Raw genomic sequence first — 19,493 nt, 5'->3', positions numbered from 1 at the left:
AAACCTAAACCCGATCCCGAACCCGAACCCGATTTCCTAAATCTAAACCTTAACCTATTCTCAATTCCCTAAAGCTATAACCGATAACCTAAACCTATAACCTAAAACCTAAACCTAAACCGAAAACCTAAATGTATTCTCAAATCCCTAAACCTAAACCTACACCTAATCCTAATCTCAACTCCCTAACCTAAACCTCCAAACCATATGGTGAGACCATTCCTTTTGTGTCAATTTCATTCCTCTTTGAGCTTTTATTAATTCATTAAGAAAAAAATGGTTATATATGATGCACTTCTTTCGCTTTATTTTTCTTTCCCCCAATGGTCATTCTAATTTATGAATGCCATGACTATTTGTAGGATGATGGAATATACGAAGCTGTTGCAGGAAGTGAATTTGTCATTACTAGAGTTGCATTTCGAGACAACTCTTCAAAGTACTACATAAATGACCGTGGACGTAATTTTACAGAGGTCACTAAGAAATTGAAAGGAAAAGGAGTGAACTTGGACAACAATCGATTTTTTATTCTTCAGGTGGGTGATGGCTAAAAAAAGCCTATTTACTTGTGAAAAAATATCATAGTGTCAAAATATATCTTTTCTTTCAATTCTTTATCATTGAAATTTCAGGGTGAAGTCAAGCAAATTTCTCTAATGAAGCCAAAGATTTGTATTTTCATCATTATTGTAATTGTAATTGTAATTGATTGAATGAAGGATTGTAATTGATTGTAATTGTAATTGATTGAATGAAGGATTGTAATTGATTGTAATTGTAATTGATTGAATGAAGGATTGTAATTGAATAAATGAATGATTGTAATTGATTATAATGGAATGAATGAATGATTATGCAGGTGGTAATTGAATGAACAAATGATTATATATTTTTTTAATGTATGAAATAGCTACGGTTATTGACCGTAGCTGGTTATCTAACAGCTGTAGCCATTATTAAATTTGGCATATTGCTACGGATTTTTAGCTACAAATAATATCTGTAGCTGTTTGTGGTTTTTACTACAGATATAATTGCTACGGATTATATCTGTAGCTATTGGGATCAATAGCTACGAATTAAATCCATAACCATAGGTTCAAGACCTATTGTTACGGAACCTACGACTACGGTCGTGCTACGGACTAAAACCGTAGCCATAGGTCTATGGCTACAACTTTTATCCATAGCCTATACCCATTTTTTTGGTAGTGGGAAATCCAATGGCTCCCCATGGTTCTAGGCACATTTCTAAGAAATTCTTACAAAAGAATATATATATATATATATATATATATATATATATATAAATCATTACGGATAGGGAGTTATTCGTCGTGTCATTCCTAAGAAAGTACTTACGTCAAATCACGTGATGGATGGTCTTGTCTTGAAATCAACTGTTAGATGGTTGAATCTAATGATGGAGATCATTCCCAACGGTTAGAATCTTGTTAGGGAATGGATGTAAAGGTAGGATAGCTAGGTTGGTGTCGCACACGTGTAAATATTATGTTACTTTTCACAGTAACGCTTAAGGACTTTCAATACTCAGTATCGAAAGTTTGCGACGTTCCACTCTAGGTTATCCTCGGGTAGCTTGTTTGCTTGAAGGTAACCAATGATCGGGTCCATCTAGTTCAGAGTGGAGACAACCGAAAGCACTTGCTCTTGGTCAAGTTGATTGATGCTAGGCTTGGGCAAGAACTCAATCGCAATTGATCTAGCGATGTCGTCGGTGGCGGGCGACACTAACTTCGTCAGGGCATCTGCTCTGGAATTTTAAGTCTGAAAGATTAAGTTGAGTTCGCATTTATTGAATTGAACAAGGAGTTCTTTCACTTTCTAGATATAGGCGATCATCTTCTCTCCCTTAGCTTGATATTTGTCGGCTACTTAGTTAACGATGAGCTAGAAATCGTTGTAGACTTCTAGAATCTGGACTCCTATTACCTTTGCCAATCTAAGTCTAGCAAGGAGGGCCTCATATTCTACCATGTTATTGGATGTCGGGAATCCAAATCTTAAGGCATATTGGGTACAGGTCTGGTCGGGTGCAACAAGAATGATCCCCGCCCCGCTACCTATAGAGTTGAAGGACCCATCAATGTGGAGGATCCATACGTGGGGCTCGGCCTCGTCCTAGCACTCTTCGAATTGTTTCAGGAGTTTGGTGTTATGAACTTAGCGATAAAGTCGGCCACTGCTTGGCCTTTTACAGAGGTCTTGGGCCGATACTTTATATCAAACTCACCGAGCTCGATCATCCATTTCGTTAGCCTTTCAAAGGCTTCAGGCTTTTGGAGTACCTGGCGAAGGGGTTGATTAGTCGGGACCATAATGGTATGAGCCTGAGCCTGAAAGTAAAGACAAAGGTGGTGTGCAGATATTATTAAGGCGAGCATGAGCTTCTCGATGTCTAGATATCTAGTCTCGACTAGAACTAATGTCTTGCTGATGTAGTAGATGAGAAACTACTTACTTTCGACTTCCCATATTAGGGTTGAGTCCACTATGACGAGTGAAGTGGACAAGTAAAGAAGCAGTGGCTCCCCTTGCTCGGGCTTTGAAAGTAGAGGGGGCGAGCTGAGGTACTGTTTAAGCCGCTGGAATGCTTGCTCACATTCATCTATCCACGTCGGTTGTTGAAAGAACGAAAGGCAATTGTCAGTTGCTCAAGAGATGAACCCGTTGAGAGCGACGACTTTACTAGTGAGGCACTGAATCTCCTTGGTAGTTCTGGGCGAACTCATACCAAACAGATCTTGTATCTTGTCGATATTTACGTCGATTCCTCTTCGATTGACCAAAAAGCAGAGGACTGTTCCCGAGCTAATGTCGAAGGCACACTTACTCGGGTTTAATTCCATCTAATACTTTCTTAGTATGGAGAACATCTCTTTGAGATTGGCTGCGTGGTCGACGAATTTTATGCTTTTGACGAGCATATCGTTAACATAAACCTCCATGGAGTGCCCGATCTGTCGGGCAAACATTTTGTTCACAAGCCGCTAATATGTGACCTTGACATTCTTCAGCCTAAAGGGCATGACTTTATTGCAGTAGAGACCCTTGTCGGTGATGAATGTTGTCTTCTGCTTGTCACTTAAATGCATAACGATCTGGTTGTATGCCAAGTAGGCGTCCATGAAGCTAAGTAGCTGGTGTCCTGTCATATTATCGACCAGCTGGTCAATCTTCGGGAGAGGAAAGCTATCCTTGGGGCATGCCCTGTTCAGATCCGTGTAATCAACACATCCGCCATTTTTCGTTGGATTTCTTCACTAGCACGACGTTGGCGATCCATTCAGGGTAATAGATTTCTTCGATAAACCTAGCCTCAAGGAGTTTCCCAACCTCTTTACCGATGATGGCATACCGTTCTAGGTCAAACGTCCGCCGCTTTTTTCTTACTGGTCAGTACCAAGGGTCCACGTTTAGCATGTGGACCATAACTTCTGGCTTGATGCTAGGCATAACTTTGTGGGACCATGCAAAGACATCGGTATGTTGCTTTAAAAGGTTGACGATTTCATCCCATGGACTCGGGGTCAGTAGTGAACCGACATGCACTATTCAGGATGGGTCAGTATCACAAAGAGGAACGACCACCAGTTCTTCCACTGGGGATCCTCTCTCAAGTGACTCTTCCTGGGGATCGAAATCTGCGATGACCATTGTAAGCTGTCATGCACCTGCTCTCAATGGGGTGGAATAGCACTGACGGGCCTCGTGCTAATCACCCCTGACTTGCCCAACGCCGTGCTCGGTGGGGAACTTCATCTCAAGGTGGTAAGTCGATATTGCTACTCGTATGCCATTGAGAGATGGTCGGCCGAGAATGACATTATAGATAGAGGGGCAGTCTACCATCAGGAAGCCAACCATCGTGGTGGTTTGATTTTGTCCCTCTCTTTCCGTAAATGGAAGTAGTATACTCCCTTTGGAGGTGACTCTCTCTAGCGAATCCGAGCAAAGGAGTCCGAATGGGTTAGAGGCGGGACCTCCCGATCCCCATCTTGTCAAAGGCGATGACAAAGAGGATGTCAGCTGAGTTGCCTATGTCCACCTAAATACGGTGCACTTTATAGTTAGACACCGTCATGGTTACCATTAGGACATCATCATGTGGGTGGTAGACCCCAGCGAGCCTCCTCTTTGGTGAACGTCAGGTCATCAAGGGTCATTTTCTTCTCTTTTTAGGATCTGCTAGTGAGGTTGATCTGGTGTTTCGAACTTCTAGGGGAATGCTCATGGCATAAGCTTTGCGGCTCTGTTAGAGTCTCCTCCTCCAGCGGGCCCGCCAAATATAGTGCGAATTTCACCTGTGACTTCATTATCGTTCTTGTGACTTTGTTGTTCGGTCCTTTGATCTGGCCGATCCTCCCTCCTCTTAAAGACATACTCCCACTAGTGCTAATTGCAGATGGGGGCTTTAATCTCTTCCTTAAGATCGAAGCAATCACTAGTAGCATGGTCGTGGTCGCGATGGAAGTGATGGTACTTCCTCTTATCCCATTTTTCGACATCAGTCTTCATCTTGTTCGGCCATCTCAAGATCCTTTTATTTCGAAGTTCCATGAGTATCTGCTCAGGGGTAGTGTTTAAGGGAGTGTAAAAACAAAATCTACTTTCGGGCCTTAGGTTCGGGCGATGACCCTTGCTCGAGTTGTTGTCTCTTCTTCTTTTATTGTTGACAACTTGCGGCTGCACCTCCTCTTTATGCTTCTTGTCCTTGGCCAAATTCCCGGCACTTCTGGTGGCCTTTCTCGAGCTGAAAAGCTCCTCGTTGTTGGAGGTTCTTGCCAATCAAGAAGAGAAATCTCCCTTCCCTGAGATCAGTTATCATAGCGGCTAAAGCTATCTGATCTAAATAGCCCTCCACTTGCATTACTTTCTAATTGAACCGCGCGATATAATCTTTTAATAGTTCGTCTTTCTTTTGGGTGATAGTGAGGAGATTAGTCGTTGATTTCCGCCTATCCTTCATTCCAATAAATTGAGTAATGAAGGTCTTGCTGAGCTGCGTGAATGAGCCGATAGACTTTGGCTTCAATTGTCGGTACTATTTCCATGCTACTTCCGATAGAGTTAGGAAGAAGGCTAGACACATTACCGAGCTCAATGTGCCGTGGAGTTCCATCCATGCCCTGAACGATTCTAAATGCTTAGGTGGATTACCGGATCCAGAGTATGGGGCAATTTGCAGCATTCGGAATTTGTGCAGGAGCCGGACTCCCATGATATCATTAGTGAACGGAGGCTCGGTCTCGTCTAGCATGACTTCAATGGAGGTCGGAATTTTTACGTGGTAGGCCTAATGGATGTCATCGATTTGTCCTCACAGCTCCTTCAGTTATGCTTTTTAGGTGACTTCGTTCTCTCCTATATCAGGAAGTACTTCGGATCCATATAATAGCTGGTTGGTCGTAAAAATGAGACCTCAGTGGCAATTATGCTTCCAGTAGTGCCCAGGACACCAAGCTGTCACGGAGGTCGTGCTACAATTGACCCGGGCTCTCCTCAGGAATGCTGCTCTATTGCATTGGTTATCTTAGGTCAGTTCGTTTTCACCCATAATAAAGTACTCCATTGTAAAAATGCTTTGGATCATTGAAAGATAGCCTAAACATGAAGGATAATTTCCTTGATGTATTCTATTGCTTAATGTCAAGGCAGGATGTATGTATTCGATCAAACCGCTCTAGAAACACCGGTAATCATCGAGAGCGTTGTGGGTAGGAATATCACGCCCTGCATCAAGTGTCCGCATTGTCGAAAAAAAATGGAAAGTATGAAAATAATCAATGGCTCACATTCAACAGATCGATATGGTCCGTGGATGAGTTGACCTGCTTGATTTTTCTGTAGAACTAATCACTTAGAAGCTGAGGCATGATTACTTCCAATGCAGCTGTCTTTCCAGCCAAGAGTTCGGATCCTCTATTTGTCCGGAACAGGGATTCCCTGTTTGCCTCTAGAGAGCAGTCAGTGATGATGTAGCACAATCACAATGCAGCTAAACAGAAAATCTCTGTTTTTGACAAACAGAGGATTCGGATTCTCCAGCCAACATGCCACTTGTACGGGAGATCCGTACCCTGTAAACTTTAGGTCCCATCATAAAGATCACCCTGCACCAAAATCCGGATGATCCGTCCATCAGGTAGCCACAAAGTTGAAATCAATGGACAACCTATGATCTAATTTAACATGCACAAGTAACTCAGTCTAGTGCAACAAATCAGCACAAGTTACTTAGTAATGTCTAATATTCTGAAAACAAATAAATCACACTTTCATTAAGACAACATTCTTTGATTGGAAACCAAACTCATTTATGTTTTGATAATCAATTCTACAGTTTCTAAAAGTAACTCCATGCATGCCCTTGGTAAGTATCAGACATCCAAGAAATCACCACCCAGATCAAAGGACCCACATCGTACCGATTCTAAGTGAAATTTCCCCCCCAGGACACTCACATCGCTTAGTCCGCTCGAGTAGTATCTTGTTATGGTAATTGATGTAACTTATTTCTTCCTCCATTTTATCCATCTTCTTTTGCATCTCTTTCATCTTTTTATTAATTACTTTCTGCATTTTCTCCATCTTCTTTTGCATCTCATCCATGTTGTTATTAATTACTTCCTGCATTTTCTCCGTCTTCTCTTGCGCCTCATCCGTGTTGTTATTAATTACTTCCTGCATTTTCTCCATCTTCTCTTGCATCTCTTCCATCGTTTCCTTGTAACATTCGGATCTCCCGCTGCCATGACTGGACGGGAGTAGCCACGTGAGTTGGTTGATGAAACGTAACAAACCTGTGTAGACTCCAGTCAGAAAAAAAGAGAGATGGACCCAAATTAAAATTTAGAAGGTCTCATGTATAACTGGTTGGACCATGAGCAACTGTCCACCCATTGAATATCTTCCAACCTTTCATGTGCCTGCAACATCCCGCCCATCCAATAGGTTAAACCCATCATGAAGACCACCTTTTGCAAAAATAAATAAATAAAATAAAAAAATCAGCCATATCCAATCATGACGTGGACCACACTTGTCTTTTGTTATTTTTCAATGGCTAGGAATTGTTTTCTATCGCGTGGCCCACCTGATAAGTGTATAAGGCTTGATTCTTTCTTCTCACAAGGCAATTTTCATGCGAGACCAAACTACTGGAAGGGCCGGATGTCACACCCAAATGATAGGTTAGAAGTTATTCACTAAGTGGACCGTAAATTATGGTGAAACCAATTGGACCTGAGATCTTCTCATTACAATTTATGCCTACCATGCTTGGTGGACACATCTTTTGCCCGATGGCGTAAGCGTACTGAGTAAGGACTCAGATTCGGTTGTGAACCGTCAGTGCCCCGGGCCGACCATGATGTATGTCTTTTATCGATGCTCTTTATTTATTTTGCGAGCTCATATTAAGACATGATGCAAAAAAAAACTAGGCATGTCCAAAGCTCAAGTGGACCACACCACAGGAAGCAGTAGGAATTGAACACTCACAGTTGAAACCTTACTGGGGTCCACTGATATGTTTATTTGCTATCCAACCTGCTCATAACCTCACATAAACCTGGATGAAGGGAAAACAGAAAAATCAGCTTGATCTAAAACTTATGTGGCTCACAAGAAGTTTTCAATTGTAGGCATTCAATCTCCACTATTTCCTTTGGTGTGGTCCACTTAATCTTGTGATCTACCTCATTTTTGGGATCATGGCCGAAAATGACATGGAAAAAATGGATGGATGGTGTGGGTAAAACACACACGTCATGGTGGGTCCAATAGAGCTTTTTAGGAGCAGTGGGTCACCAGGGAATCCAAGTCCACTGACGACTTGTTACCAGTAAACTTGAGATCAGCTAGAATCCAAAAGAGCATTCCTTTTAAAATAATTATTTTTTTAAAACTTAAAAGGACTTTGTATATTTTCTTGGGATGAAAATGCCCCTGAGAAGTTGGCATTGAGCCTGGTGCCCTTTAATGTGTTTGCGCATGTGAGAGATTATTTGTTAGGCCCATATATGCCAGACATCACTTGGGAGATTGAAACCTTTGTTTGATCCATGTATGGAGCCATCTAAACTGTTCAAGAGGTCTCACGAACCTTGATGGTGAGAATACACAAATTTTACCCTAGCTACTCCAGATTCTCCCTAGCGAAGAAGACGTCCTTGATGACAGTCATTCAATGCACACTGTTTCTTATGATTTGAGCCTCCTGTAAGTTGGATTTAACCTTTTTTTTTGGCCCATGCCCTAATTTCAAAAGCCTAAATGGATGGACGGTGTGGATGTGTGTGTGTGTGTGTATTCATGAAGGGCCCCACAGTCAAACAATGTGGAAGGTTAGTTGGCCCCATGGACAACAACCAATTTCACTTCACGCCATTTTCAACTTTTGGGAGGGAAACGGGAAGATCTTCATCCAAGATTTATTGGTGAGCCTTGGCCATAGTTTCAATAACCTTCACCTGTATACTGAGTCCGACCACTACTCTCCCATGCACTCAAACTATTATATTCTCATTTTTGGCATCATATTCCAGAAAAAGAACGTATGTAGGTACATTGTACTCGGTCCAGCTAATCATTGGTGAACATGGCTACTCTATTTGCATGACAGGTAAGAAGTACATAGTTATAGGTTGTTTTAGTAGAAGGTAATGAAAAAAAAAAAAGAGGAAAAAATCATTGCATCGTAACATTACAGTCCAACAGAAATCACCCACACGTACAAACAATCGCCCACTCGTACAAACAACGACCACCCATGCATACAATCAACAATCGTCTAATCGTACAAACAATGATCGGTCTTGTGTTCCAACAACAATCATCCTAACGTTATAACCGTGATCGTCTATATGTGACAACAAAGATCGCAGGATTCTCAAAATCGCGATGGATCTCTTGTTAGGACCACGGTCCGTCACTCGCTCAAACCATGATCCATCATTGATTTTATCTGTTTTTCTTTTTCTTGTATTACTTTAATAAACTTAATTTTTTGTACAATTACTTCTATATTTTTATATAATGGCTATTCAGACTATTCTATGCTTTTATGATGGAGAGTGGGTATGTGAAAATGAGAGATTCTCATACCGTAGTGGGGACTTAAACTATGTCTTTATGAGTAACACAAATACATATAAGGAGCTAGTACTTAAAATGCTCAAGATTATGAAGACAACACATGAGGAAAATGATGTAAAAATAAAGGTCGATTATGCTTGTCACAGTTATGGATCACTCCCTCCAACCATTATCACAGATGATGAAGTTATCTTTGTGTTCCTTAACTTCAGCGAACATAATTCAAATGTCTTTATACCATCCTTCATAGAGAAAGCGGAGCATGTAACTATTGTCCAAGAGAGGAGCATACCCTGCAGCCACCTGTATAGTCCTTGTAACATTGTGGCCCAAGACATTGTGCATGTTCATCAGACTACCCTCAAAGCTATTCTTGTTCCTAAACTTGTGTTCGTTGGGTTGAATGATCAGGTACCAATAGTGGATACTACTATGGTTTTGGATCTCCCACATCACCTCAAGTGACGAGACCTTAACTTTTCACTTGCTGGATAGTTAAGATTGGCCAGATCCTAACATACAGGACAATATCCCAACCTCCCCATTGAGACAAGATCCATAGGCCAACTTCATTGAGTCATCATACTCTCAATCAAGACATGATCCGTTGATCGACTTCATTGCATTATCATCCTCTCAATCGAGACATAATCTATCTTTCGACTTCATTTTGTCATCATCCTCCTGACCGAGAAATGATTTATCGGTTGACTTCATCATAGTATTATCCTCTTGATTGAGACATGATCCATCGGTCAACTTCATTGCTCCATTATCCTCCTAACCAAGACATGATCCATTGATCGACTTCATTACGCCATCATCTTCTCCATCCAGACATAATTCAACAACCGACTTCATTACGCCATCTTTCTCTTGACCAAAACATGATCCATTGTTCGACTTTGTTACGCCATCATTCTCCTAATGGGGACATGATTCAGTGGTCGACTTCATTACACCATCAACCTCTCTACTGAGACATACTCCACTAGATATCATGGTTGCCCCATCTTTTGGTTTACAGACCAATGATGAATTTACCGTTTTAGATAACGATGTATACATTAATGTGGATCTCTCAAGATTTTCGGATGTGGTAGATGACCCCAATAAAATATTAATCGGTTAAATGTACATGGACAAGAGTTTACTACAGAATATTCTTAACAAGTATGCGATACAAAACCACTTCTAGTACAAGTAGGGGTGTACATCGAGTCGAACGAGTTGAGCTGGCTTCAGCTCGACTCAGCTCGAACACTAGCTATCCTTAGCTCGAACTCGGCTAAGCTCAGTCCTCGAGCCTGACTGGCCAGCTTGGCTCAGTTAGGTCAACAACTCGGGCCAGCTCGGGCCGAGTTCGAGCCAAGATCGAGCCGAGTTCGTCATTGAGGCATTTCCATAAACACCTCAACTGCAACTTCACAATCCCATTGTTTGTAAAACAGAGGCAATGGTTTTATAGGTGTTTTATCAAACACCTTCTAAGTAACATAAAAACCAAAAGAGAGAGAGAGAGAGAGAGAGAGAGAGAGAGAGAAAGGTATTTGTTTAATGTACATACCTTGCTTGCCACCGGCCAAACCTTCCTTGCCACCAGCCACATTTGGTTAAGTCATTTTATCAAATAGTTGGTGAGCAACAGCAATGGCAAAGTAACCGAGTCACCAAACTAGTTCGATTCGAGTTTGATTCGAGCTGGATTCGATCCGAGTCGATTCGAGCTGGGGCCTACTTGAACTCATTTTTGAGCTCAAAAAATCAGCTTGACTCGGCTCGAACTCAGCTTCGAACCGAGTCGAATCAAGCTTTTTCGAGTCGAGCGAGCTAACCAAGCTAGCTCGGTTCATGTACACCCCTAAGTACAAGGTCTCGTATTCGAATACGCATCGATACATGGTTTAGTGTCTCATTGAAAATTGTACCTAGAGGATCCACGAATCGAGAGTTGATGACGCTAAGGTTTTAAAAATAAAGACATATAGGTTCGAACACATGTGCAAATTATTTTCTGAGGGGAGAGCTCTATTAATCAACTTTTAAGGGGAGGGGGAGAGCTCATCGCTAGGTAAGCAATGAGCATATTGTTACTCATTTCAAGTCATTACTACAATGTAGACAAGAGATATTGTGTATGAAATATTTACAAAATTTAGTGCTGATGTCAGTTATAAGGAAGCATGAATGGGTAAGGAGATTATAATAAAATAGGTAATGATGAGATGATACACAAACTCATATGCTGAGCTCCCATCCTATTTTCATGAGTTGAAGAAGACAAAATCAGAGACAGTGATGGAAGTGATTGTAAATGAATAAACCCTGCACTTTGAGAGATATTTCGTTGCTCTCGGACAATGCATTAGAAGCTTTAAATCTATATTGCAAGAGCATTTAACGGTCAACATGACACATTTAAAGGGCAGGTATAAGGGACTTCTCTTTGTGGCTATGACATTGGATGGAGATAATCATATTTTTCCAGTAACATATAGGATTGGGGAATTGGAGAATAATAGCAGTTGAAATTGGTTCCTCTGTAATTTACAACGTGCATTAAGATTGATGTCATGACTTGTTATTATATCAGATCGTCATGAAGAACTGATGAATGAAGTAAAAATGATCTTTATATATGTAACCCATGACTACTACACGTACCATATTTATACAAATATGATTAAGATGTTCAAGGACAAGACATTGGAGAAGTATTATTGTCCAGCTATTAAGACATGTAGGTGATATAGAATTGAGGAGCACATGTGATCTTTGGAATTGGCTAACCCATCTGCACATAACTTTTGACTAGAAGGTACAATATCATTATTATAAACATAGCCGAGAGGGTCAGCTCATTGTTGAAAGAAGCAAGAGAATATCTAGTCACTAGGCTCTTAGATGGGGTGAAATACAAAATTAGCACATATTTTAAGTGAGAAGAAAAGCAGTTTCAACTTTCCAAAAGAAATTGACTCCATGGGCGAATAATAAACTAAAATCACTTTATTTAGAAGTGAGTAGAACAAATTATAATGCAAATTCTTGATATGAGTTTCAAGTGATGGGTCGGGTGGGGGGGTGAAGGGGCCGAGCGATACGATTATACTTAGACAAATGATGTGTGCATGTGGTGAGTTAAGAAGATGTTGCTACTTTGTGTACATATGGTTATAGCTTGAAGTAAGTACAATGTTGTACTTTACTCCTTATATTCTTTTTATTATATGGTAGAAAATTACCGAAACATCTATTGAAAATTAGTTTATCCGATAGTCAACATAAGCCAATGGGAGATATCAGATGAAATAAGAGCGTTGTGCGAAAAGATTAAACTACCTTAAGAAAGAAATGTCGTCGAAAGATCGAAAGAATGTTAGAATTTTTGTACAAGGAGAAGATAAAATCCACTATTAAATGCTCTAGGTGCAAGCAAACAATCATAATAAGCAAAGGTGCAAGGTCTCCATCCACCAGTAAAGCTAATGCTATATTTTTTTATAAATATTTTTGAAGCGTATATTTGATTAGCACTTCTATATAATGGGCAACTACATGTGTGTAAGTTAAATGTGTTATCAAGCATGTAAATGGGTACTAATCATTATTTCTACATATAGAAAATCACGATTTTAGAAGGCGTTCATTGTCTATATGAGCAAATGATCATGAACATTCGAGCTATTAATATATTATTATGTGGGGGAACATAACCAAACATCATCATGAGCTCTAGACTAACTTTTAAATAGTCAAATAATATCTAAATGAGATGATTCTAAATTCATTTGAAAGTTCGTTGAATTATATTTAGAACAAGCATAAGATCACCTCAATCAGACCAATAACAAGGGAGTTATGATCGTTTTCATGGGATCGAGTGATGTTAGAAGTGAAAACAAACACAACCAAACGCCATCATAGACTTTTAACCTATATTTGAATTGTCAAATAGTCTCCAAATGAGATGATTATAAAGTTATTTGATATTTCATCAAATTATCTTTTCAACGAGCATAAGGTTAACCTGATCCAACTTGTAATTGGGGGGAGGAGGGGTGGTTATAACAATTTTCATGGGATTGCGTGATGTTTGTAACAAGAGCGAACACAACCAAACATCATCATAAAATTTGGGTCTACTTTTGAACATTTAAATAGTGTCTAAATGAGATGATTCTAAAATTATTTGAAAATTCATTGAATTGTTTTTTAATGAGTACAAGATCAACCCAATTCGACCTATAATGATAGATTTATGACTCTTTTTGTGGGATCGCGTAATGCTTAAAATGAGAGAAAATATGACTAAATGTCATCATGAACATTAAGCTCATCTTCGAACAATCAAATAGTGTCTAAATGAAATGATTCTAAAGATATTTGAAAATTTATTAAATTATCTTTCCAACGAGTACAAGATCATCCTCATCCGACTAGTAATGAAGGAGTTAAGGCATTTTCGTAGGATCACATGATACTAGAAACGAGAGAAAAAGCAACCAAACACCGTCATAGACTTTAGGCCCACTTTTAAATGGTAAATTGATGTATATATGAGATAATTCCAAAGTCGTTTAAAAGATCATCGATTTATCTTTCTAACAAGCATAAGACTACCCCGATCCGACATCTAATGAGGGAGTTATGACCATTTTGTGGGATCATGTGATGTTGATAACTTCCTCAGTACATGTCGGATCATGATGATCTTATGCTCGTTGAAAAGATAATTCAAAAAAGTTTCAAATGAATTTGGAATAATCTCATTTGGACACCAATTGACCATTCAAAAGTGGGCTCAAAGTCCACGATGGCATTGGGTTGCATTCACTCTCATTTCTACCATCATGCGATCATAGAAAAATGGTCATAAGTCCCTTGTTATAGGTTGAATTGGGGTGATCTTATGCTTGTTGAAAAGATAATTCGATGAACTTTTCTAAAAAAAATATTACTTAAAAAAAACTTTCAAATGACTTTAAAATTATCTTATTTAAACACCATTTGATTATACAAAACTGGGCCTGAATTCTATGATAGTGATTGGTTGCATTCGCTTTCATTTTCAACCTTATATGGTCTCATAAAAACGGTCATAACTCCCTCATTATAAGTCAAATCAGAATGATCATATGCTCGTTAGAAAGATAATTCAATGAACTTTCAAATGAAACTTAAATAATCCCATTTGAATATCATTTGGTCATTCAAAAGTTTGCCGAAACTTTTTGATGGCATTCAGTTGCGTTCGCTCTTGTTGCCAGCATTATCATTGTCATAAAAACAATGATCGTGACTCTTTCATTATAAGTCAGTTTAAGACGTCTCGTGCTCATTGGAAAGATAATTCAACAAACTTTTAAATGAGACTGGAATCATCTCATTTGAACATTATATGACTGTTCAAAAGTGGGCCCAATATCTATGATAGCGGTCAGTCGCGGTCTTTCTCATTTCCATCATCATGCGTTCCCACGAAAACAGTTATAACTCTCTCTTCTCAGGTTGGATTGGAGTGATCTTATGCTCATTGAAAAGATAATTGATAAACTTTCAATTGGCTTTGAAGTCATCTCATTTTAACACCATTTGACTATTCAAAATTAGGCCCAAAATCTATAATTGTGTTTGGTTATGTTCGCTCTTATTTCCAACATTACACAATCCCACAAAAATGATTATAGCTCCCTCGTCATAGGATGTATCAGGGTGATCTTTTGCTCGTTCGAAAGAATTTGTTGAACTTTAAAATGGCTTTAGAATCATCTCATTTAGACATTATTTGATTGTTCTAATGTAGGTCAAAGTCCATGATGAAATTCAGTTGTTTTTTGTCTAGTTTTCAACATTATGTGATCTCACAAAAGGGGTCATAACTCCCTCATTATAGGTCGGATGGGGGTGATATTATGCTCAGTAGAAAGATAAATATTCGACAAACTTTTCAATGAATTTAACTCACCTCATCTGGATAACATTTAACATTTTAAAAGTACATTCAAAGTAAGACGCATGAACATGTTTTAAAGAAAGAAGAAGAGCCCATGTTCTAAAAGTGAATTTTTTACTATATTTTTCTCATCCTATTTTCTTCTCAAACAAGATTAGAGCCCATTTTTCTAAAGTGATAGTTTTACCAGAGTGAGCAGTTGGAAAGCTTTGGAGATGAAAGATTTTTTTATTTCCCTCCCAAAAGTTGAAAATGGGGTTCGTGATGTCGAACGTTGTCTGTGGGGCCTATATACCTCTTTTATCGTTCGACTTTGGGGCCCATTGTTGAGGTATGCATTTGATCCAACCTATCCATTTGTTTTGGCTTTTAAAGTTAAGATATGTGCCCAAAAAATGGTCAAATCTAATTGCCTACACCACAAGAAATGGTGTGCATTGAACAACTGCTATTGCATGCTTCTCGGGCTAGGGAGGGTCTAGATGAGGCTGAAATTTGTGTTATCTAAACATGAAAGTCTGTGGGACTTTTTGAATGGTTTGAATGGCTTTATTCATGAACCACATAAAAGTTATATGGCCCACATGATATATGACATGGGCCTTACCAAATCATTTCCCTGTCCCCCACACAAATGCATTTAAAGGCACAAGGCTCAATGACAGGCTCTAGAGTCATTTTCATCCCATTAAAAAGGGAAAAGTCATTAGACGCATAAAAAATAATGTTTTTAAAAGAGGTCCTATCCTAACGTTGATGCATGTGTCTTATCCACTCCATTCATCTATTTTCTCATTTTAGGGCATGAGACCAAAATTAAAGCTTATCAAAAGCTCAAGTGGACCACACCATTAGAAATAATGAGGATAATGATGCCCACCTTTGAAACCTTACTAAGGCCCACAATAATGTTTATTTGTCATCCAACTTAAAAGGTCACATAGACATATGCATAAAGGGAATACACAAATATTAGCTTGATCCAAAACTTTTGCCCCCATATATTTTGCAACCGCCTATATTTAATTCACATTATTTCCTATGGTTTGGCCTACTTGAGCTTTTGATATGCTGCAATTTTGGACTCGTCCCCAAAAATGAATTGGAAAGTGGACAGTATACACACATACATCACAGTGGGCCTACAAAGTTTACTCTACACACAATCTGGTGAAAGGAATCTGCTCTCCTTTCACCCTACCTAGACAGTAAAGATGTCGACCATTGATTCGTTTTCTCCTTAACCATCTACCTGTATGCCAATAATTGAAAGTTCACAATCTTCTAGTGTGGAAGATTTCCAAGGCATTCATTGTCAATGGTGGGTCCTTTCGGATGAACGGTTTGGATCGCTGATATTTCATCGAAGATCTAATGAATCCTCTCAGCAAATGATTCAGATAACTCCAACTCCTCTTAACCCAAAAACCCAAACCAGTGCACGTAACCAGAAACTCTTGAAATCGAAACGTATCTTACCAGCCGCATTAAATTATTTGAGAACCGTAGTTAGCAAAAGTCTGTTTTTAACTCTATATTACAAAAAAAAAAAAAAAAAAGTTAATTAATATGTCAATTCCTTTTCCATGGCAAATGGATTGGTGTGTCGAGTGGGCTCCACCATGTTGTTTATGTAAAATCTACCTCAACCACTAGGTTTATCACCCCATATTAGGCCAATGGACCAAAAATCAACTTCGTCTATGATTCAAGTGAACCACATGGTTAGAAACAATGTGCATGGTAATGCTTTCCCTCCAAACTATTTCGATTAGTATAGTACATGAATTATGGATGGGTATAAATTTTAGGCCATATGCTTATATTTTTGTCTGGAATCTAATGGTCAGAGTGGATTTTATATGATTATTGTTGACCCATATAAAAATCAAGAGTGGATGTCTTTCTCTTAACTGGTTTTTTGTGTGACTCATCAGAATTATAGGCCACCTTATTATTATTGTTATTAGGCTAATATGAGATTAAATATCTAATGGCCAAAATGAATCTAACCAAATGCATCCCAGTAAGCCTTGCAAGGACTAGAATAATAATAATAATAATAATAATAATAAGGTGGCCTATAATTGTAAAAATCAAGAAGGGTCTCTCAGAATAATCAACCCATGCTCTACGACTAGAATTTTAATGAGTCCCACCATGGTTCACCTATAATTCCAGTTTTGGCCTAGATCTAAAAAAGAATGAGGCTGAGTGTCCTGTACACTGTTTACTATAATGTGGTATATCTGAATCACGGATGGGGATGAATTTTGGGCACTTGTTTAAACATTAGGTAATGCACCCGATGGTCAGGATGGATCTTATATGAAATTATGGTCAGGCCCAATCAAGCAGCTTACACATTTGCTCACATGCCCACCCGGGCAGTTAAAAAATGCAAATGAACTGACTGGAGTGATAATTATCCAAGCAGTTAAAGAACTGACTGGAGTGATAATTATATCGATTATTCCTGATATAGCTTTTTTAAAAATTACTGAAACGTAAATTCTATATTAATTAGATAGTTTTTTTAAAAAATAAAAAAAAATCTCGTCAGTTCGATTTTGCATCTTAGTGTTTTTTTCTTTTTCTTTATTTTTTTAAATCACACAAAATGCGCTAGGGTAATTTTGGTCAACCAGGGAAACGTACCTGCGCCGCTTCTGAGCATGTTCCCGCTGGCGAAATAGGGGTCGATTCTCAGGATGAAAGCTAAAATACAATCCAGCCTCTGCATGCCTCCAGGATCGAGCAGGTGCTCCTTCAGCTTCTCCGCGATCGTCCAAAATGCCTCAGATCCCCGATCGTACAAACTCCGGTTGGAGTTTGTAGCGGCGCCGTTCACGTCGGGGGCCATCTCTCTCTCTCTCTCTCTCTCTCTCTCTCTCTCTTCCTCTCTCTCTCTCTCTTCACTGGCTCTCCTCTCTTTCTGGGAATCGTGCGGCAGGCATGGTAAAGTTCAGTGGGCGCGAGTGCACTTTCCACCCCTCGCTTCGCTGCTAACACTGCACCTGGCGCACGTGTACGAGGATTTGGTACGGTTGAACGGAATGCGGAGTAATGACAGGTTGAGTAGCGGGACTCGACTTACTGCATCCATCGGGGTGGACGCGGATTAGCTACTGACAGGTTAGCGAGACTCGCTACTAAAGTGACGTCACCAAATTCCGTGGCCCCCACCATGATGTATGTTTTATATCCACACCGTTCATCCATTTGGAGAGAGATAATATTAAGCAAGATCCAAAGAATGAGTCAGATCCAAAGCTCGAGTGGACCCCACCACAGAAAACAGTGGGGAAGAGTAACGGCCACTGTTAAAAACCTCTAAAGGATACAAAATTTTTTGATCAAGTTGATATTTGTGTTTTCCCTTATTTAATGTCTGCGTTAACACATGAACAGGTTGGATCTCAAATAAGCATTATGGTGGACCGTGGGAGGATTTCAACAGTGCACATCACTCTTCTCACTGTTTTATATGGTGGGGTCCACTCCAGATTTGGATCTGCCTCATTCTTTGGATCATATTATAAAATGATATCTCCAAATGGATGAACGGTGTGGATACAATACATACATTATGGTGGGGCCCACAGAACTTGGTAACATCACTTCAGTGGCGAGTCTCGCTGCTCCGCGTCCTATCAGGTTCGAGTCCTCACCTCAGTGGTAGACTCGGAGGAGTCTCAACACGAGGTCCTGAGAGTAGATATCTACGGCTGCCCTTGAGAGTTGAGAGCAAGAAGTCTTGGCGACGAACCGACGAAGTAATGAGAAAAGCACTGGTCTGTACCATTAGAAAGTAGGAAGAAGGAACGGATTAGGTAGGCCCCAAGGTGCGGTCTTGACTGTGCGCCCACCTTGATGTATTTCTAATGTCAAAATATACAAATCCGTACCATTAGAAAAAATGCAAAGAAGGAACGGATAAGGTGACACTGGAAAGTAGGAAGAAGGAGCGGATTAAGTATCCCCACATGGTGCACTCTTGGCTGTTTGCCCACCTTTATGGCAAACGGATTGGCTACTCACCGTGCCAGTAGCCCGTGGCTGGTGGTCGGTGCTCACCATGATGTATGTGTTTCATCCATTTTTACATATCATTTGCTTTAAATAAAAAATGAGAAGGATATAAATCTCAGGTGAACCACACCACTAGAAAACAAGAGTGTTTGGATATCCACTATTAAAATCCTCAAACCCTGTGGTTGGTGGTCGGTGCTTAGAATGTGTTTCATCCATTTTTACGTATCATTTGCTTTAAACAAAAAATGAGAAGGATATAAATCTCAAGTGAACCACACCACAGGAAAACAATAGTGATTGGATATCCACTATTAAAATCCTCATAAGGTCTATTGTACTGTTTATTTGACATCCAATATATTGATTAGGTCAAATAGGC

General features: G+C 39.6%; 1 protein-coding gene and 1 long non-coding RNA gene across 2 annotated transcripts; one reads left to right on the top strand and one right to left on the bottom strand.

The window, feature by feature from the left end:
• The first annotated feature begins 323 nt into the window (after positions 1-323).
• LOC131220688 (uncharacterized) lies at positions 324-804 on the top strand. Its single transcript, XR_009158777.1, has 2 exons — positions 324-539; positions 636-804. It is a non-coding gene; the product is annotated as an uncharacterized LOC131220688 (long non-coding RNA).
• A 5,488-nt stretch (positions 805-6,292) lies between these two features.
• On the bottom strand, positions 6,293-18,157 carry LOC131221915 (uncharacterized). Its single transcript, XM_058217225.1, has 2 exons — positions 17,738-18,157; positions 6,293-6,827 (listed from the first exon to the last, which is right to left on the bottom strand). Exons 1-2 carry the CDS (start codon positions 17,940-17,942, stop codon positions 6,433-6,435), a joined length of 600 nt encoding a protein of 199 aa, XP_058073208.1. The 5' UTR covers positions 17,943-18,157; the 3' UTR covers positions 6,293-6,432.
• Positions 18,158-19,493: the final 1,336 nt, after the last annotated feature.

This window comes from Magnolia sinica, chromosome 12 (genome assembly GCF_029962835.1).
Source record: "Magnolia sinica isolate HGM2019 chromosome 12, MsV1, whole genome shotgun sequence".
Lineage (NCBI taxonomy): Eukaryota > Viridiplantae > Streptophyta > Magnoliopsida > Magnoliales > Magnoliaceae > Magnolia > Magnolia sinica.
The sequence above is the reverse complement of the archived record's forward strand: the minus strand, read 5'-3'. Positions and strand labels throughout refer to the sequence as shown.